The sequence below is a fragment of the Agelaius tricolor genome, unplaced genomic scaffold (genome assembly GCF_023055355.1).
Source record: "Agelaius tricolor isolate 1412-34295 unplaced genomic scaffold, bAgeTri1.0.p SCAF_21, whole genome shotgun sequence".
Classification (NCBI taxonomy): Eukaryota; Metazoa; Chordata; class Aves; order Passeriformes; family Icteridae; genus Agelaius; species Agelaius tricolor.
In genome coordinates, this window is record NW_027269281.1 from 4,999,273 (window position 1) to 5,020,896 (window position 21,624).

A 21,624-nucleotide genomic window follows, 5' to 3' on the forward strand; every position below is an offset into this window, starting at 1 on the left:
CCTTCCTCTTTCGGGTAGTCATTTAAATGCCTGATGATAACTTTCACCCTGTTAATTAACAGGAAACATTGGGACAAGACAGGAAATTGCATCAGTCTTTTAGGAGAAAAGAGACAAGAAAAAGAAAATACAAGAAAATACAGTTATTAGTGAAAGAAAGTGCTGGGGGAGGAGGAGAAAGAAAAGGAGGAAAAACACATCCCACAGGCCTTGCTTTTCCAAGGGAGTCTGTTCCAGCACTTGATTTTATTTTTATTATGCCAGAAAAATATTTGACTAGCAGGATCACCTTTGCTTGAGTGTGAACTCCAGCTTCCCAAGGAATCTTTTTTTTTCTCATGCTTTTTCTCAGCTTTCTTTCCTAAACTGTGAGGCTTAGGAAGCTCTTGCCGGGGAGACTAATTTTGGTTTGGCTGCTCAGCCCTTCAAATTGGTCCACACACAGTATCATTATCTTGGTTTTAACTTGCAAGGGGGAAAAAAAACCCCACCCTGTAAGAGCTGTCTCAGTCCTTTTCTACCCTTTTAACCTCTGTATAAAAAACTTCCTGGCTTCAGCTCCCCAGTTGGCTTGTGCTGACAATGCCAAAGCACTGTAGGGTGGTTGCAGGTCCTGATGATGCTCTCACTGATGCTCCTCCATGTGCAATGGCGAGTACCCAGCTCTGTGGTGCTTCCTCAACCTCCCTTGGGGATGAAGTAAAATGCCCAGTGGGCTTTTGGTGATGCTTCTCCATGTGCAATGGTGAATACCCGGCTCTGTGCCCCATCCTTGGGGATGAAGTAAGATGCCTGGTGGAGTGCTGGGATTTGGTGAGCTATCTTTGGGGTAAAGTTCTGGCTCCCATGGACTTTCCTGTTTTTTCCCTGAATTCCTGAGCAGGTGGAAAGGCAAGTATTGCTATTAAATGAATAATTCAGAAGCACTTGGGCTGTTAAGCCTTGTTGCAAATATGTACCTATATGTGTACATAATGAATGAGACTATGGATGGTTATATATTCAGCAAAATCTATTCAGCCTATATATATATATATATAAATATATTCAATATATATAATATATAGGTATATTCTATATATAATGAATATATAATATATATTTTATATAGGTTGAATATATTAAATATATTCACTGTATATTGAAAACATTTTCTATTTTTATAGAATTCTATATAATACATATAAAGGTTGAATAGATTTTGTTTGTAGAGCTGCCAAATCTGCATCAATAAGAGTTTGCTTTGTGTTGGAGAAACTCAGGTGTTGGGAAGGTGGTGGAAGTTCAAACATCCTTCAGTTTTACAACCAGTGAAGTTGGCTCTGGATCTAATGATTTTAAGTGATGGAAAGCAATGGGTTGAATTTATGGATACTAAAAATTCCTGGGGATCACTGCCAGTGATGCAAAGTAATACGAGAGGGGTTGTATGTCTGCATGTTGGTGTGCAAGGTGAGATTTTGAGTAGAAAAGCAGGAGAAATGACAAAATAGTTGAGAAATTAAACCATAAGATGAGATCCTACTTGCCCACACAGGACAGCTGCCAATGACCCTGTGGCTGGGCTCTGGCAGTACCTTCCCAGGCAAAGCGGACAGAGTAAATAACTCCATAAAATCATCCTTTGAGTGGGAATAAAATAACAGGAGTTTTATTTGGAAAAAGAGTTGGGACCCTGAAGTTACATCACTGTGTTTGAACTGATGAATGAATTTTCTTTGTAAGCCAGGCTGAGACTTTTTAGCTCATGATAAAGGAACAAACCCATAAGTCATACACAGTGACCTGTAGTTTTCCTGTTCTTTGTCACAGCCAAGCATAGAAAATGTATCCTGGGTGTCAAGAGCATGAAGCCTTGACTTACCTGAGATGTTGCACTAAGGTTATTTTCTGGAGCAGCCAGTGTGATTGGTGCTGGGTTTGCTGAAGGGTGGTGCTGAGCCCCAGATTCCCTGGGGCTTTGTCCCTGCAGGATGATGTTGCTGGGTGTTGGTGACACCCCAAATTACCTGATCTTTGCCCCCATGTGTCCTGGTTTAGGGCAAATTTGGGGGAAAACCTCCAAAAAGGGGGCCCCTCCAGAAAGCAAACCCACACGGCCCCTCCCCCAACTGGTTCGGGAAGGATTCCTCAGAGACAAGTGGAAAGAACCTGTTTATTTAACAGGCAAAGCACCCCCCAGCACACAAAATGAACAATACCGGATGACACCACTCTTTCACCGCTCTGAAAAAGATGACAAATTCAGAAAGTCTCTCTTGGGAGTGGTCACTCTTTTATCAGTCCCTCCAGTGCTGGGGGCAGCTGCTGCAGCCACAAGGTGCAAACTTGGTGTTTCCCAGGTCCCAGTCTGGAGCAGGTTCGAGTAGTCCCAAAAAAGGGAAAGGAAAAACAGTCCAAGGAAAAATTTGGGCTGCTTAGCTAAACTAAGTAATGAGCAGAAGCAAAAAGCAAGAGCAAAGCAGGAGCAAAGCAGAAGCAAGAGCAAGATCAAAGCAAAAAGCAAAAGCAGCACTATGTACTGCCCCGTCTCTGTGTCCCGCCAGCTGTGGGGGAGCAGGCTAATAACAAAACCAAAAGAAAACATTCAGTCTTCAGAGCCAGTCTTGAAGGCACAGAACATAATATCCAGCATAAACAGAACACACAGATGGGGATACAAGCATCATAATGTCACCCTAGGACACCATGGGAGGATGCTGCTTGTTCTCAGTGGTGCCACCCTGGCTGGCAGTGGCACAGTCTATGGCTGGGTCACACCTCAGCTGCTGCACCCAAAAGTGGGGTGGGATGAGCCACAAAGAGCTTTTTGGGTTGTTTTTTTTCTTTCTTAATCTGTGTGCTGCCCACCTGCCCTGATTTATAGCCCAGGGCAAACCTCTGCTGGCCTCCATCTGCAAAAAGAGGGTGCCAGCTCTGACGGAGCATCAGGAGGGTTAATTAGTTAATTAATGTAATATTCTCTATAATTGCTACATGTTATTAATCCAGAGCAAAGTGAGAGGCAAGGGGAGGGATGTGTGCGTGGTCAAGCTTGTGAACTCCATCCAAACACTGTCCATTCTGTCTGTCCATCCCTTGCTTTCTCCCTACCTAGGTAGGGGCTGATGCTGTTTGTCCATTGGTCCATCCCTGGGTAGCAACCCTGTCTGTACACCAGCATGCTTCACTGCTTGATTTTAGGAATAGGTGTGATTAAATTATAAAGTCAAACAAGTAATTATTAACTTTTTCAGTCTGCATGCTTTCTCCAGTCTGGCACTAGGTGGTTTTTTTCCCCTAAGTAAGCCCTGGCCCTGCATCGACAGGGTATTAGGTTGTAAAGAAAGCCAGGAGGAATGAAGGGAAGAAAGGAGGGAGGGAGGGAGAAGGGGGTGGCAGGGAGACCTTTTCATCAGATTCATGACTGGAATTTATTGGCAGGAATGCAGTAAATGCTCCAAATGCCAGCCCAGCTAAACAGTTTTCATAATTGTTATGGATCAGGGCACAACAAGCATGAGAAGGACTTTTGTTCCAACCCTTTTACCATGTGTTTACATCCCTGTGAGGGATGCTGCTCACAGGGAGCAGCCTGGGGGAGATGGGCTTTTTTTGGTGTGGGAGGGAAGCATATTTTTATATCTGTTTTCAGTCTTTGCGAAGAATTCTTGGTTGGTGTACTGAGCAGAGAGATTTTTTTTTTTGTATTGAAATGAGACCGGCAGTAATGCCATGTGTGTTGCATGGAACGCAGTTGGGGGGATATCCTAACACACATCTGTGTATTAGGTATCAGTTTGTATTTTGGTTTAAAACCCAGTGGGAAAATCAAACCCACTCAAGCTGCCCTTTTTCCCCTGCCCCCTTCTGATAGTGGAGGAAACACTAGGAGAGATTATACGATGGAATCACAATTTACTGAAAAATCGTAATAACAACAAAAATATTAATAAAAGAGTATGCAAAAGAAAGAGTGTTTTACCCACAAAAGGGTATTCACCACTGAACAAACAAAAACGCTTCTCAAAGACAGCGCCCGGCATGGTTTCCCAGACAAAGGCAAAATGGCAACTGGCCCTCTGCTGAGCCACATGGTGTATGGGAAGACAAAATGTTGGGTAGGCTTGCTGCTGAGCTTTCTTACCCTAGCCAAAAACAATGGAAAAAACAGGGACAAGACAAACCCTGGTGGGACATGACAGGGCTCTGAAACAGGTCAGGGGACCATTCTCCTGGGCCTGACTTTTCTGGAGCAGGACTGAAGTGCTTGGTGGTTCTGTCTGTGGCTTGGGTTCTGGCTGCAGCTATGGCAGCTGCTGCAGCTTGGGGTCCACATGGCTTGGCTGGGCTTCACTCCATGCTGCTGCTGCTCGCTCCCTTTTCTTTTTCTCAGAGCAGCATCTTAGGCTCACCAGTGCTGTCTTTCAACACCAAACCAGAAAAAACGTGGCTTGGAGAAACAGGAAAGGGACTGCCGGTAGCAGAGAGGGACTAGGTATGCTGGGCGGACCCCAAAACCTGAAAACCCCTCCTTTGAGCCCAAAAAAAGATTACTACCCTTCTGCCCTGGCTTTCTCCTGCTGAAACCATGCTGCCACCATGATGTGGGCAGTATGGAATCAAACAGTGCTAGAAACTTCACCCCTTTTCTCTATAACCATGACAGTTTGGATATCTTAGACTGCTCTGCTTCAGTTTTTATTAAGGTCTTTACAAGGTTTTTAACTTGCCACCCACACAGTTATATGTTGCCTGTGGAGAGCTGTGGCTTTCCTAGGGACTATATCCCTGCCCTCCCGAGGGCATCACTGGGTACTAGGCAACCTTGTGACAGTGGAGCTTTATTTTTAATTTCAAAAGCTTTTTAAGGTCTTCATCCTCTAAACCCAAGCTTGGTGTCTGCATTGAGGGGGGGCTGTGACCCCAGGGTTGGCATGGCCCGGTGGCTTCTTGTGGCTTCAACATCAAAATAGGATTTTTGGGGATTTTCCACATAGATCTGCATGCCCTTGTGCCTATTGGGGTGGTCCAGGAATCTTAAAAACCCCTGTGGATGTTAGCAGCAACCCTCTGGAAGGGTGTTCCCTCTTGAAGCATCCCCTTATCCCACCTGACTGCCATGTTGAGGCTTGGGGAAGGGATTCCTGTCCTACTGCTTTTTTGAAACAAGGGAAAAGTTTTCCCACACCTTTGAGGGGAATAGAAGGAGATGCAGATAAAGAAGGTTCTTTAAATGAAAGCTTCAAAAATAATTAGACTGACTGTATACTAAACAACAGCAAAGAAGCCCATTTACTGTAAATATTATGAGTAGATTTGGCAGGCTACTTTACCCCCACCCTTCCTCTAAGGCTTTCCTTTGGGCTGAGTCAAAATTTGTCCTTCAGACAGCATGGTACTCTATAATTTGCATAACTGATGAGGCCCAAAGCCTGGTATGGAGGAAACTGGAGTCAGCTGGCTCCTCTCTAACCACTGGACACAGGCAGACAGGCATTTTTGGTGTGTGCCTGTGTATTCTCTGCCTCACCTTGTAGCTCCAGCTTTACTTGGCTGGCACAAAGAAAAAAGGTTCTTCTCAAGTTGTTTTTAGCTGTGGTAATTGATTAATCACCGTAATTAGACAGTAGCAGTGACTAATAAGATGTTTATGAATCAAATTTCTGGTTTGGTGGACTCCATGAAATCAGTGGTTTCTCTTTGGTTCTTTCTTTATCATCCTTTGATGCAGGGGACATCAATCACCCCATATTTTTCAATCTTGGACATTCCTCCTGGGCCAGCCTTGGCACTTGCCATACTCATGCCCACTCGTGAGGCTTTGTAGGTCTGCAAGAACATGTTTGCAAGGGCCCTTTCTCACTTTATTTTCTTGCTATTATTATCCTATCCCTAAATTAACCCTCAAAGGTCAGGTCTGGGTTCCAGGTTGGGAGAAGGTTAACTCAAGGCACCACCAAGTTGGGGTGGGAACCTGAGAGGATCAGTCATCTCTACCCACTGTCTAACCCAACTTTGTGTTTGTCCTGATTTCACAAGAAAGTTTCCCAGCTGTGGTAAAGGTGATGGAAGTTCTTGGTTGGGTCACAAGGGGACTGAGCAGAGTACTCCCAGGTTTGTAGGTTGCCACTAGCATGAGTCTGAACCAAAGAAATATTTCCCTAGAAATATCAGGAAATCCCAGACTCCTTCCCCTGTTGGCTTCTGCCACATTTTATCCCCTTTGTTTCCATTGGACTTGCAAGGTTACAAATCCATTGGCAACATCTTGGCTTCTGGATGCCAGTCTTTAGAAAATATCATCCAACTGAATTCATGGGGGAAATCAGTTGGACATTTATTTTTGTGCAAGGTTGACTGATTTTGCTAGGAGCAAGGAGCCATTTGAATGATTGAGTGGACAACTTGTTAGAAAATTTAACAAATAATCTTAAGGCTCTTTAGCCTGCATGACTACTATGATGAGTAATAAGAGCTGCCTAGTTAGACATAGACACAAATTTATGGTCTATCCTGTCAATCTGCAGATTAAGGACTCCATAAGTACCTATTGATGCAATGGGCTCTAATAGCTCCTAAAGAGATATTATGGTCTATCATGTCAATAGTCCACAGATTAAAGACTCTCTAAGTATATGTTGATGTGACTGACTGCCTCAGCTCTTTGGGGGCTCTTGTGTTGGTGTGGAGGAGGAGCCCCATGGGCCACCTTGGGTGGTGGCATCCCTGCAGTATGTAAGGGTTTACTTTCTTTGCAAACAACAGGAGCTTAACAAATGACCATCCCATCCTCTAAATTAGCTTTTCAGAAACCATCCCAGCCATCAAAAGCTGGGAGGTGAAAGTGTCTAGCCCTTGTGTGTAGGGAGATATAAAAAGTTTGGGGCAAATATTGCTATGGGTGGTATCTCTAGGCTGCCACAAACTCTGTTAAAGGCACAAAGATCCTTTTCTGCAGCAGGATATATTCTTTAATTTGAATTTTTTTGTTTGTTTGTTTGTTTTTTTAAAGCATACCTGGAAATCTGTCTTTAAGGATTTTTCTTGGTTTTTTTTTTTTTTGTTTGTTCTCCCACCCAAATAGCCTGCAAATTATCTGAGAAACTAGAAAGGAAGTAAAATTTTCTTTCTTGTGCCTGTTTTTCCTTGTTTTGATGAGTTGTGTGGTTGCACATCATACTTGGTGTTTTCCTTGCCTTGATGTTTGCTTTTGAGTAAGAGTTCAGGGAGGTGTTTTTCCTGATATCCTGCAAAACCAGCACTTGCCAGTAGCATGAGGGGTAAAACTGCAACTGGAATGCCACGAACTGTCCTGAGAACAGTCCAGAAGAGCATGCAAAAACTAATAAAAAGTTCTGGGGTTTGTGTCACCTTCTCTTCCATCTCAACAAGTAGAGAAGATGGGAGTCATGGCTCTGCCTCAGGCTTGCAAATGCTGCTTAAGGTCAGCCAAGAGAGATTACTAGGCATGAGATGTGCTGAGCTTGCTGTCAGCTTTGGCCCCAGTTAAACAACACGTCGTACTGACACCAGTCGAGCCAACTTTTTTTAAGCACAATGTGCTGATGGATAAAGGAGGAAGGACCATAGGTTCTTCTCTTCTTTGGTGGTGCCCACAGCATTCATTTTCCAGCAGAGAGCTGCCTCCTAGGAACATAAAAAGGTCATGGACCTGTTGGAGCAAGTCCAGAAGAGGCCATGAAGGTAATCACAGGGCTGAAGCACCTCTCCTAAGACAGGCTGGGAGAGTTGGAGTTGTTCAGCCTGGAGAAGAGAAGGCTCTAGGGAAACTTTAAAGTACCTTCCAGTACCTAAAGGGGCTACAAGAGAGCTGAAGAGGGACTTTTGTCAGGGGCATGGAGTGACAGGACAAGGGGGAATGCCTTCAAACTGACAGAGAGCAGGGTTAGATTAGATATTGGGAAGAAATTCTTGATTGTGAGGGTGGTGAGGTACTGGCACGGGTTGCCCAGAGAGGTGATAGACACCCGCTCACCATAAGTGTTCAAGTCCAGGTTGGATGGGGCTTTGAGCAACCTGGTCTAGAGGAAGGTGTCCCTGCCCATAGCAGGGGGTTGGAACTAGATGATTTTTATGTTTCCTTTCAACCCAAACCATTCTAGGATGCTATGATCTCCTTGCTGCCCCAGGAGCTCCCATCTGGGTCCTGGCCCTTCTAGGACAGGTCCATAAGACCAATCTACTTTTGGTGCTATGATTTCTTGGTGGACATCTACAGTAATTTATCTGTTGCCTTTACCTGTTCATGCTGGATTATTGGTTGTGTGTGCAATGCCACCTCCACAAGTGGCCAAGGTGAGGGTACCACAAAACCTGAGCATCCTGATTTAGTGGAAGGTGTCCTTGCTCATGGTAGAGGGGTTTGACTAGATGGCCTTTAAAGGTCCCTTCCAACCCAAAGCATTCAATGGTTCTATGAAAATTAAAGACTTTTGTTAGCAATTATGGGTAGATGATACCATGGTGAGTGTTGTGTCAGGGTTGATGTTTGGTGGGAAATCCAGCCCTAGAGATCCAGAGGAATGAAGGAGAAGAGAGGGTGAGATGGTGAGAAGTTTAGAAAGGGCATGAGAAGGTGCTTTGGGTCAAAGTTGTGCTCTTAAAAAAATCCATAAATGCATATATATATATATAAATTCATAGTTTGAAACACTTTTGCAATTGGATAATTTAATTTGTGTCTAATCCTAATATCACTGAGGAAAGATCCAATTACAGACATTTAAAAACCTTATCAGCAACACAGTTCTATTCCCATTTTCAGTGACAAGTTATTATTGCAGATATCAATGATGATTTAGACAGCTCTTAACTTGATTGGCTGGGAGTAGTCCCAGCAGGTGAGATAGCTCACTGTGTGCTAAACTTGATGTTTTCTCTCAAGGTCCTTGATTACAGGAAAACCTTTAGCTATGTCAAAACAAAACAAGCAAAACAAAAGATATCCAGCTTACCTCCCCTCTACATTCATGAACTTGGCACCAGGACAAGGCTGAGAGCTGAGAACTGAACAGGACCTGTGTTAGATTATTATTATTATTATTTTTATTATTATTATTATTATTATTCCATTTTGATAAAATGCTTTGGTTTTTCCTGAATGAAAGAAAAAGAACTTTTTCTTTCCAAACTCCTAATAAAACTGGTGGAGCTTGGGAAAAAAAGTACAGATGACATGGTTTCATCATCTTAAAAGTGTTCATGTGTCAAGGAGAAAAGCCATACCAGAATTTTTCTGCCCCTTCCAATTTATGGGAGATGTGTCCTCCTGCCACAGCTTGGGAGAACCAAGCATTGAGCTATTACTGATAAATTTGAGTGTTTCCATGGTGTGAATCTCCCACACTCACCTTCATCTGGACTTTCTTGATTTCAGCAGCTTTTAATATTTTTTGTGGTTATTGCTTTGGTGTCTCATCCTCCAGGATTTCTGTATGGATGTAGCAGTTTCTGCAGCATCTCTGCCCAGAGCAGGATGATGCTCCAAGCCCACAGGCAGCATGAGCACGCTCAACGCTAGAGAAATCCTGACTGTGGCCTTTTATTGAGTGATTTTGGGCAGGATTTGATGTTCATAAAAGTTGAGGCAGGTGGTGGGAAGCCTCACAACCTCTTGTGTATTAGGAAATAACTGGTCAAGTCAGGTCAGCCACTCAGGAAAATTCAGGAGGGTATAAAACATATGGGAAAAAAATTGAATAATGTGGTTGTGCTGGGGCATCACTGGTGATGAACATCTGCACCAAATTTCCAAGCAATGTTACCCCAAAGACTTTGGGGGCATCAAGTTATTGCCTTGATTTCTCCACTCTGTGCTGAACTGAGCTCTGCTGCGGATGGCCATTCTCTGTAGACCCAATTATGAGTGATTGATACAACTAATTCCCTAAATTCCTGAGAGCAGAGTCACTTTTCTTTCAGTCCCTTTCCTTTTTTTTTTTTTTTTTTGTCATCTCAAAATAAGCTTGCACAATATGCTGAGGGGAGCCTGCTGGAGCCCTGAGGGAGCTTTTGCAAGAACGTGGGGAAAAAAAGAGGGTGTATCACCTTTGGAAAAAGGGGCAGATAACTCAGGAAGTGTTAGTGTTTAAGGATGTCATTAGGTCATGCAGAAGGGAAATTAGAGAGACAAAAGCTCAATTAAAACTTTATCTGGCCTCTTCTGTAGAGGATAATAAAAAGTGTTTTTATAAATACATTAATAACAAAAGGAGGGCCAAGGAAAACCTCCATTCTTTATTGGACACAGGGGAAATATAGTTACCAAAGATGAGGAAAAGGCTGAGGTAATTAACACCTTCTTTGTCTCAGTCTTCAACAGTAAGACCAGTTATCCTCAGAACAACCAGCCCACTGAACTGGTAGACAGGGATGGGGAGCAGAATAGACCCCCTGCAATCCAGGAGGAAGCAGTTAGAGACCTGCTGGGCCACTTAGATGCTCACAAGTCTATGGGACAAGATGGGATCCATCCTAGGGTGATGAGGGAGCTTGCAGAAGAGCTCACCAAGCCACTCTTCATAATTTATCATCAGTCCTGGCTGACCAGGGAGGTCCCAGATGACTGGAAGCTGGCCAATGTGATGCCCATCCATAAGAGGGGCCAGAAGGAGGATCCAAGAAACTACAGGCCTGTCAGCCTGACCTCAGTGCTGGGTGAGGTTATGGAGCAGATCATTCTGAGTGTGATCACATAGCACCTACAGGACAACCAAGGGAACAGGCCCAGCCAGTGTGGATTTAGGAAGGGCAGGTCCTGCTTCACCAACTTGATCTCCTTTTATGACCAGGTGGATGAAGGTAAGGCTGTGGATGTTGTCTACCTGGACTTCAGCAAAGCCGTTTCCCATATCATACTCCTGGAAAAGCTGTCAGCCCTCGACTTGGACAGGGGTACTCTTCGCTGGATTAAGAACTGGCTGGACAGCCAGGCCCAGAGAGTGGTGGTGACATCCAGTTGGCAGCCAGTCACTAGCAGTGCCCCCTAAGGGATCAGTGTTGGGCCCAGTACAGTTTAATATCTTTATTGATGATCTGGATGAGGGGATCAAATCTACCATTAGCAAATTTGTGGATGACACCAAGTTGGAAGAGGGTGTCAATCTGCTGGAGGGTAGGAAGGCCCTGCAGAGGGACCTGGATAGATGGGCTGAGACCAAGAGCATGAGGTTTAAGAAGACCAAGTGCCATGTCCTACACTTCAGCCACAATAGTTCCATGCAGTGCTACAGGCTGGGGGCAGAATGGCTGGGAAGTGGCTCAGCGGAAAAGGACCTGGGGGTGCTGTTTGACAGCTGGCTGAACATGAGCCAGCGTGTGTTCATGTGGTCAAGAAGGCCAATGGCCTTCTGGCTTTTATCAGAGATAGTGTGGTCAGCAGAACCAGGGAAGTGATTGTCCCCCTGTACTCGGCACTGGTGATGCCACGCTTTGAATGCTGTGTCCAGTTTTGGGCCCCTCACTACAAAAAAGGCATTGAGGTGCTAGAGTGGGTCCGGAGAAGTGCAGCAAGGCTGGTGAAGGGTCTGGAGCACAAGTCCTATGAGGAGCAGCTGAGGGAGCTGGGGGTGTTTGATCTGGAGAAAAGGAGGATCAGAGGGAACCTTATCATTCTCTACAACTCCCTGAAAGGAGATTGTAGCCAGATGGGCATCAGCCTCTTCTCCCAGGCAACTAGCAACCAGAAGAGAGGACATAGCCTCAAGCTGTGCCAGGGGATGTTTAGGTTGGATATTATAATGAAATTATTCACAGTAAGGGTGATAGGTATTGGAATGGGCTGTCCAGGGAGGTGATGGAGTCAGCATCCTTGGAAGTGTTTAAGGAAAGACTGGATATGACACTCAGTGCCATGGTCTAGTTGACATGGTGGTGTTTGGTTATAGGGTGGACTCGATGATCTCAGAGGTCTTTTCCAACCTAATTGATTCTGTGAAACCATGGAAAATCTTAATAACCTAGTGATAGCAGCAAATGGAGGGATGCTTAATAATGAAATAATAGTGCAGATGTTTATAGCATTAAACATTATCAGTTTGCTGGAATATGGGAACACTCCCTGTTTGCTGTGAGTTTTCCAGGCATTTAGAAAGGGATGTGTTTGCTCCAAGGAGCTTGTAAAACACAATGTTTTTAACTCAAACGAGAATCCCAAAGCATTGAGTGATGTGGCTGTGAATTTCCTGGGATCTGGGTTTTTTGTAAGAGTTGGCAGCAGACAGAGTGGGAGTTGGATAGTGGGTCACTGCCATGACTCCAGGTTGCACAGGAGGAACACAATGGGGTGTTTTGAGGCAAAATCCATCTATCTGCTTCATTTGCCCAGATCCATACTCATTGCCACTAAAAAAGCCTTTTGGGGAAAAAAATGTCCATCACTGTAGGAAGCATCTCTGCATAATTTTTTTCCTCCTCTCCTGCCTCTGCTGCCCAAATGATGCTACTGGCTTTTCCCAGTGGATGCCAGAATCACGGAGGCAGGGAAGCTCTGCTGGGGTCCAAACAACCATGAAAAGCATCTTTGGTAGCAGGGAGGCCTGAGCCTACTTATCCAAGCTCAACCCTTATATTCTCATGTCTTTTTGACTAGACATCCAGTCAACAGCCGAAGTCCACAAATGAAAGAGGCTCTGGCGTATTTATACTGTGTGCTGGTATTGTCTCCTAAAAAAAATATCCTGGATTACCTAAGATTCATCCTTGAGGTCTGGTCACCCCATATAATTGAAAAACCTAGTGGAATTCATTCAGCCCTCCATAAAGGTCTGTTCATTCATTGCCAAGGCAGTTGTTTTTTTGTGGTTTGGGGTTTTGTTTTTTTTTTTTTTAATGTTCTGACAATTAAATAACTCTTTGTAAGCAGCAATGAGCTACTTGTTAAGTGGTCTTCACTAATGCAAGCACAAATATCAAGTGAAAAAGGCTTCCCCCCCTGCTGCCTCCTGAAAGGGATGCTTTTATGTCCAAATAAATAAAAACCTATAAGAATTTCAGTATGTTCAATGTGTAGCAGGCAGGTGGAGGGAGGGAAGTGATGGCTGGTTGAGATGAGGATGTATAAAGGAGCATTCTCCCCCTGTATTCAGTAGTATCCCCTCTATGGACTGAGGGGCATCCCCCCAAATTCCTCTATCTCCTGAGCATTACCCTCCTTAATGGGTGGAGGAAACACTATGCTGGGCATGTTTCTTGACCAACTGGGGGCACCCCATTTGGGTTAGGAGAGAGGTAACTCAAACCACCCACCTTATTCCCCTTCATTCCCTTGAGTGGTGCTAGATTTCAGCAGGATATAAAATTATTGGCAACAAAGTCTTGGGAGGCACTGAAAAGGGGAGATGGAAGGACAAACTGGGGTGCACCTTGATGAATGCTGTCCCAGGGACCACCTTCCCACTGCCGGAACTCCCATCCCCACTTTCACCCTGGAGGGAGGGTCCCTATTATGGGGCATACACAACCAGGCCCATTTTTAGTAGCTGCCTCCAGCAACTGGAGAAATATTTCCCCCACTGGGATAGAAATGAGGAAATTAAAAGTGTGTGGCTGAGTTTTGTTTTTGTTCTCTTAAAAGCACAGTGCAGGGCTTGAAACACAACTCAGAGACAGAAGAAAAATGCCTGCACTGGGGAAATGGGCTTTTTAATACCAAAAAATAAAGAAAATGGGGCAGCCAACATGTTCCTGCCATTGCTTATGTTGGGCAAAGGGGTTTGGGGGTCCACAAAAAGAGCTTTGGGGTGCTGGGTTACCCACTATTCCCATTACCATATCTGCTCCCATGCTGCAGGGGATTATTTTGGTAGCACTCACTAGCATACCAAGCTTCCAAGCTTGATTTTTTTTTTTTTTAAATGCAATTACAGAGACGAATAGTTCCCAGGTCTTAACATGACTACCAAGGCTGGAACAAATTACCTGCTGAGCAGTGCCAGGCTTTTAGGGATCCTTCATGAGGAAAAGGGGCTTTTCACATTCCCCCCCCCCACTTGGATTTTTCCTGCTACATTGTATCCCTGCTTCTTGCACAGGATAGCTATGCGCAAGGAAGTAAAAAAAAAAAAAGCTACATGAATGAATTTCGGGGGGCGTTAGGCCATTTTTGTTAAGAAGTATGAGATTTTTGGTCCCCACCATCTCTCAGTGCTTCCCACAAGTTGGGGTGTCATCCAATGTCTCCATCCTCTCCACCACCCAGGCTCTGACTACAGGTAGGGAAAAGCCCTGTGAACTAGAGTAGGTGAGTCCTTGCCCCCTCTGGTCCCATGGGGTGACCTTCAATGTGGTTTTCTTAGCAGCACCTCATTTCCTCATTTTTTCTCAGCATCTGTGTCGAGTAGATAGTTATTTATGGAAGTGGATCCACTATCTGGTGAGTGAAAATAAGGACATTTAGGGTGTTTGGTCTTGGTAAATGCGGCTGGCTAGAGCATCTCATCTCTCCTAGTGCCACTGAAGGTGGTCCTGGTGATGGTTTGAGTGAGGGTGACTGCACCATGGATGCTGCTGGTAGGTCTCAAGCCACTTTTGAAGGTAGACATGGTGATTTAAGACTCATAATTCTAACTAGAATTAGGTGCTGAAATGGCACAGGAATTCCCCAAATCTGGGTCAACTTAAATGGTCCTAATAACATTGCTTTTGGAAATGGTGGATGTGCCATGGGTGTTGGTGTGTACGTGGAGAGCGTCATGAACACATTGGTAGGCAATGACCTGCCAGCATTGTGTCACTTTTGGGTTGTATTACCCCTTTTGGTGCTAAATTTCTGTTTTTCTTCCTTTTTTTCTCCTGTTCTGTAGATTCCCAAGTTCTTCAGGAGCCAGGGGATCGGTCACATTGGTGTGTGGTGGCATACTGGGAAGAGAAGACACGCGTGGGTCGGCTGTACTCTGTTCAAGAGCCCTCCCTGGATATCTTCTATGATCTACCTCAGGGGAATGGTTTCTGCCTCGGACAGCTCAACTCAGAAAACAAAAGCCAACTGGTGCAGAAGGTCCGCGGCAAGATCGGCTACGGCATCCAGCTCACCAGGGAAGTGGATGGAGTGTGGGTGTACAACCGCAGCAGTTACCCTATCTTCATCAAGTCAGCCACACTGGACAACCCCGACTCCAGGATGTTACTGGTTCACAAAGTGTTTCCAGGTTTTTCCATCAAGGCTTTTGACTATGAGAAGGCGTACAGCTTGCAGAGACCAAATGACCATGAGTTCATGCAGCAGCCATGGACAGGATTTACGGTTCAGATCAGCTTTGTGAAAGGCTGGGGCCAATGCTACACTAGACAGTTCATCAGCAGTTGCCCATGCTGGTTGGAGGTTATTTTAAATAACCGATAATTCAAGACAGAGTGGACTCAAGGCATTTATATTACTTTGCTGCTAATATTTCCTTCTGAGTGCTTTCTATTCATGCAAACTTTCTGGTTTTGTTTTGTTTAGTTTGTATGTCCCCCCCTTTGTTTTGAGAAAAATCTTTGGAAATATTTTTTTTGTGCTTTGGGGTAGTTTGATAAACCTAGTTTTTTAAAGTATAAATGACCAATAACTCAGAAGGGTGAGAAAAGGGTGTGGCTCACATATGATAATTATTTCATGCCTCTGAAAGGATTATCCTATGTGATCAATGGATTCAGAAGCCACTTGCTATATGTTACAGTTCCTTCTCTTGGATAAAAGAACAAGATACTTGTATTTTTTATGCACCACCTTCCCATCCCTGGTGATGGTGACACCAAGACCTCTTCCCCAGCAGTGCTAACCCCACATTGTTGCCAAAGAATGGTGCAAAATCTTCCCAACCAGGTTTTTACCCATCCTTTTTAATTTTTATTTTTTCTTGTTGCTGAGTTGGCACCTTGTCACTGTGTTTATTCTTCCACTGTTTTTTTTTTTATTTTGTATGGTCACGAATTGATGCAAGGGGAGAAAATAATAGCAGAGAAACCTCTTGCATGGACCGCACTTTATCATTTGAGCTGATATAAAGCAACAGAAGCCTAAGCCTAAAAAAACCAAAACAAAGCAAAACCAACAAAACAAATAAAAAACAAATGGGAAGAAAAAAGAAAAAGTGTTGACAATAGTTGGTCTGTTGTAACTTCTTAGATCAGGTTATCCCAGTAACATTCAATTTGAAAATGCAGTTGTGCTTTCATTTCTTCTTGAAATCATACACTAGTATGATACTTTTGCACTCTTCTTAGCTCAATGAGCATGTTTAGACCTTAACATAAGCTATTTTTCTATATATAAAGGTTTAAATGAACAAGAGAGCATTCTCATTGGAACTTTAGCACTGTAGTGCTTTGGAAATACACACAAAAAAAGGACTCCTTAAGACCCCCTGAGATTTATTAAAGAAAAAATGCATTTTATGTTATATATAAATATATTATTACTTGCAAATATAAAGACGTTTTATAAGCACCATTATTTATGTATTGTGCAATGTGTATAAATGAGAAAAAAAACAAATATGCACTTTGCTTTAATATAAATGCAATTAACAAATGCTAAATTAAAAAAAAAAAAGAGCATGAAATTGCTGGGTTTTTCTATGGGTGTTATCATCCAGATGAATGTTTTTTTCTAAAGGAGCTTATGTTCCATTAAAAAATAAAAATGTACACTTGATCCCAGGCTGTGCCAAGTGTCTCTTTTAGTGGCAGGGATGAGGCAGGCAGGAGAGATGCTGCTCAAAGTGGGTACCACGTGGGGTTGGTGGTGGGGGCACCCACCCCAGTCAGCAGTTCTTGTGTGGGTAGCATCCAGATAGGGTCATCCTGAGCTTTGGTCTCCATTGGGGGCTGGTGTGGTGCATGTGGCTTTGGGGTCCTTGGCATGATTGCATCCCATCAACCCAAGTCTGGAGGGTCTGGCTGCCCAAAATCTGCTGGGGTTATTTTTGTTATTACTCCTGTTTCTCATAATTTCAACGTAAAAGAACAGCCATGCTATTTGGCCAGCCAGCCAGTTCCTATTTGGCCCTGTCCCAGTCCCTGAAGTACTGGGGGAGACCAAACTTTTGCTCTGTGCTGGAACATGAGTGGTCCATGCCACCAGTCAAGGAGGAAAATCTGAGAAGAGGGGAAAGCCAGTCCTCTAGGTTTTCCTCAACTATTTCTAGCCCCCTTCATCTCCCATGCCACTGGAAATAAAGGTTGTTTTTCCTTTTGCCCCCCTTGGCCTGCCTTCAGATGTTTACTGCTCCACATCCCACTTGCACATGGCCTCTGTCAGGGAGTGTGGGGGTACTAGTTGTCAGTTTCTCTGTGTCTGGATTGAAGCCATTTGAGATGGCAGTTTATGTTGGACTCAAGTGTTTATTATTTCTTATCAGTAAAACAGTCTCATTACTGTGAGTTTGGCAGCTTTTCATTAGAAGGCACAAAATGGCTAACAATCTCTTGTTACAAGGGCTTTTAAGACTAAACTATCCAATTAAGAACTGACACCTAGATTATTTTCCCTTTTAACCCAATAACTGATCCCAAAGAGCCCGCAATGTGGACTTTTCTGCCCAATTACAAAATACCACCCAAATCCATGAAGAAGAAGGAAGAAGAAGCATGAAGAAGAAACCCAGGATGGCACCCTGCACCCTCCATCTTGCTTCCATCCACAACATACTAAAAATCCCAAAACCTAAATTTCTCACCAAGTGATACACCTACACTACTCTATAATCTATTTCACACTTTTGTGGATTCTAGTCTATCTTGAAGTCTAGGAAACTTTCTCCATGAATGAGGGTCAAAGTCAGTGCTCCCCTGGGGGTCAGGGCACCCCAGAGCAGACAGAGAAATATTCCCTGTGCCCTGGGTTTCCACATCTCCCCCTTATCTTTGAACCAAAAACAGTCCTTTGACAGCCTCATCCATCATCTGTCAGATACACTAAAGTAGACATGGCACAAATATTAAAAGGACTGCGACACTAATCAGTACGTACACACCTATCTTCAAAAATTCCCTCCATGCTGATGCAAGATTAAATCAACTGAACACACCATTTAGCCATGACTCATTCTCTTTCCTGAGTTTGGCCACTCCATCTTCTAATTGTTGTATGCTTTCATGACTAGATTTTGAATGATCAGACAAATTCATGCAACACGTTCTTTCAAATTCCTCACATCTATGTCCTGGGCTATCTCGGGTGTGATAAATTCTCTGAGAGCTCATAAGACCTGGCTCGAGGAGAAACCTATCATGACACCAAAGTAGTAACAGGCCATGTGGACACACCAGAGGACTGCGTTTCAGAGATGTTTTGCAGATGTTTTCCACTTGTTCCATGAGGTGCGTACCATATCCTGGTGGTTAAAGCCCGGAAACCAAATTGTAGCATAGATGACTGTTCTTTGAATTGAGATCTGGGTTCTTGTCCCTGCTTATTGTTCCATGAGATGTGACCAAATCATTTAACCTTTCTGTTTCTCAGGATTTCCACTTGTGAGATACAGAGGTTACAAATTGTTGCTCCTCCTGAGAGGTGAAAGCAGAATATGGGAATAATGTACTCCTGAATGAACCCTTCTCACAGCAGCTTTTCAATATACATAGAGTTACAAAAAATGGTCAGAGGGCTGGAGCACCTCTCCTATGAAGACAGGCTGAAAGAGTTGGGTTTCTTCAGCCTGGAGGAGTGTCTTAGGTGGGAAATAGGGGTATTCTATTCCTATTTATTAGAGGTGGGGCAGTTATCTTCTGTTAATTGGGCAGTTTTCTTTATCTCTTCCACAACCAATATTCCCTCTGGGGACATATCTTCTGTTAATGGGCCATTGAGTCTCACTTCATGACTGATAAAAATAACAACATCCCATTGTGAGAAGCTCTGCCCAGAAGGAGAGGCCAAGCATTCCTACCTGGATATAATCAGAGATTTGGAAGACCACAAGCAGCCTTTTCCCCCTGGATTCCCAGAGGAAGACCAGGCTGATCTACACCACCACTAGATCTTCAAAGGAAGATGACACCCTTCTACAGGATCACTGTTTCAACAGAATCACACCCATCACTCCAGAAGGACTGCAGCCACCATTTCAATTGGACTACTACCAACACCCTGACCAACAGGGTGTCAGGTCATATTCTGACTCTATCTTTTATTTTGTATTACTGCATTGTTTTTTGGGGTTTTTTTAAATTTTCTTCCCTAATAAAGAACTGTTATTCCCACTCCCATATCTTTGCCTGAGAGCCCCTTAATTACAAAATTATAACAATTTGGAGGGAGAGGATTTATATTTTCCATTTCAGGGGAGGCTTCTGCCTTCCTTAGCAGACACCTGTCTTTTCAAACCAAGACAAGGAGGTTCCAGGGAGACCTCATTGGGGGGGGGGGGGGAGGGGGGGGTGGTGTTAAGGAGTGGCTGCATGGTATTTCATCTCTGTCTGGGCTTAAAACAATGAAGCCTTTCAATACTTAGAGCTTAGGAGAAAGATGGGGACAGAGTTTTTAGCAGGGCCTGTAGTGACAGGACAAGGGGTAATGGTTTTAAACTTAGAGAGGGGAGATTCAGACTAGATATAAGGAGATTTTTTATGATGAGTGTAGTGAAGCACTGTGAGACAGAGTAGAAATTCTCCAGAGTAGAAATCCATTTTGATTTAGGTGAAATGTACATCTTTGAGTTAAGTCTGTAGTTTGAAAACATAGCTATTTAGTCTGACTACCTGTTCTTGTAAAAAGCCTAGGCTCAGTGAAACTGCTTCAGTGAAGGACAGAGATAAGGGAAGGGAGACAGAGAGAGACAGACTGCTGTGAGAGCAGGTCAACCTGACCTAGGAATTCTTTCTGATAAAGAAGAACTAGCAGCAACTGTCACGTGAAATTTGTAAAAATGAATATGTATGAATCTATTGTGAAATTTCATGCATATGGATTTGAGAGGGGGATAAAAAGGGACCTGGAGTTCCCAGAGGTATGCATGTCATTTTAGGGGAACAATTCCCACATGCGTCCAGCGCTGTAATAAACATATCGGCTTTGCAACTTTCACAAAAGTTGCGCAGTTTTGTTTATCTCTGCAAAACAACTGGCACAGGTTGCCCAGAGAGGTGGTAGATGCTCTATCCCTAGAAATATTCAAGGTCAGGTTGGACAGTGCTCTGAGCAACCTGATCTAGTTGACGAGGTCCCTGCCCATGGCAGGGGGGTTGGACTAGATGGCCTTTAAAAGTCCTTTCCAACCCAAACCATTCTATGGTTCTATGATAATGCAAAGAGGAAAAAATGATCCAGGGAAGCCAAGAGGCTGTCTGTTGAAGTGTCCCCATGATGGGCACAGTGCTAGTGGTCTATTTTATCACTTGCAGGGTGCAGCGAGGGTCTAGGATATCCTCTACACATACCATTTTACACTTTGTCCCACATGACTATCCGTGGCCATGGCTGGAGACACATTGATCTGGCTGGACCTCCAGCTGGACATGGCTTTCCGGGTCAAATGTTACAGTGATAGTCTGGATGATGAGCTGAAAAACTTTATTTTATGGGATCTTTGCTTGCATTCATCTGTCAAAATAAAAGATCAGTCAATGCTGTTCACAGTAAGAAAGCTGAAAAATAGTCAGCAAAACTATGGCTTTCCAGTACTACAGCAGCTTTAGCTAAAATGTTCCAGCCTTCACCTCTTGCTGAACTAATTTTAGCCCTCATTCAATTAAAAAAAAAAAAAAAAAGAAAAAGAACATGATAGAAGGATGCTGAGCACCAACTCATATGTGTCCCCATCCACCACCCAGAGCTTGTTGATCTAGGGATGGTAGATACAGGGTGGGAAGCAGTCTGAATAGGAAAATAGAGATTGGAGGTTAAGCAATGAAGAATTTCCTCTTGGCTAGGGTTTGCTGATGCTGTAAATCCATCTTTAGGACTCAGAAAAGCTGCAGCCACATAAAGCAATGCACTGACCTGGTATAAATGTGGTCTGATGTGGTCCTTCTGGCTTTGTGGTGTCTGGCTGGAGACTTGGTCTTGTTGTACCATTCTCACCTTACGTGAGTCCCTCTCCTGCTCACATAAACCCAGGGAGCTGGAAGTAATTTGTCAGAAATGCAGTTATATGGCCACTCTTGATCTGGTCAAACTTGGATGATCCAGTAATACCTGGATTAAAGGGCAGAACCATAGCCCTGACCCACCCTTAGATGGAAGAGCTGTGGGCAAGGGCAGAGCTGGCTCCTTCCCAAATGAAAACACAGATATCCATCCTCCAGGTTACTCCTGGCCAGTAATATAATGTCCTTTTTGCTCTATGCCCCCAGGACCTAAATTCTAGCACCTCCCCAGGTATGAGCACTCCCCATTTCCATGGACATTCATGGACATTTTCTAACAGAGCAGTGGTGGCCCTGGGACCTCACATATCATCATGCTCTGTACAGCTTAGCTGTGGTTTCTGCTCTTCCCTCCTTGGAAATCACTTTAGAGAAATCTCATTAATTTAAGAGGCTCAGACATTAGCTGGTTCAGACACTCAAATACAAATTTCCCAGTGAATAGTGGGACGTTTCCCTCCTCTCTTCCTTAGAAAAGGTTTTCTTTGGAAATTAGGGATATCTGAAATCAGTATGTTCTAATTAACTGTACTCTTGCATTGAACCATGGCT

The 21,624-nt window shown here is 43.9% G+C and overlaps 1 protein-coding gene across 2 annotated transcripts in view; it reads left to right on the forward strand.

Moving 5' to 3' along the window:
- Positions 1 to 15,343, forward strand: part of LOC139598930 (mothers against decapentaplegic homolog 7-like) — a 28,368-nt gene extending 13,025 nt beyond the window's left edge. For both annotated transcript variants that reach the window (XM_071445863.1, XM_071445864.1), the window contains one exon: positions 14,805 to 15,343. In XM_071445863.1, coding sequence (XP_071301964.1) covers positions 14,805 to 15,343 — 539 coding nt within the window. The remainder of the gene's footprint in view (positions 1 to 14,804) is intronic.
- Positions 15,344 to 21,624: the final 6,281 nt, after the last annotated feature.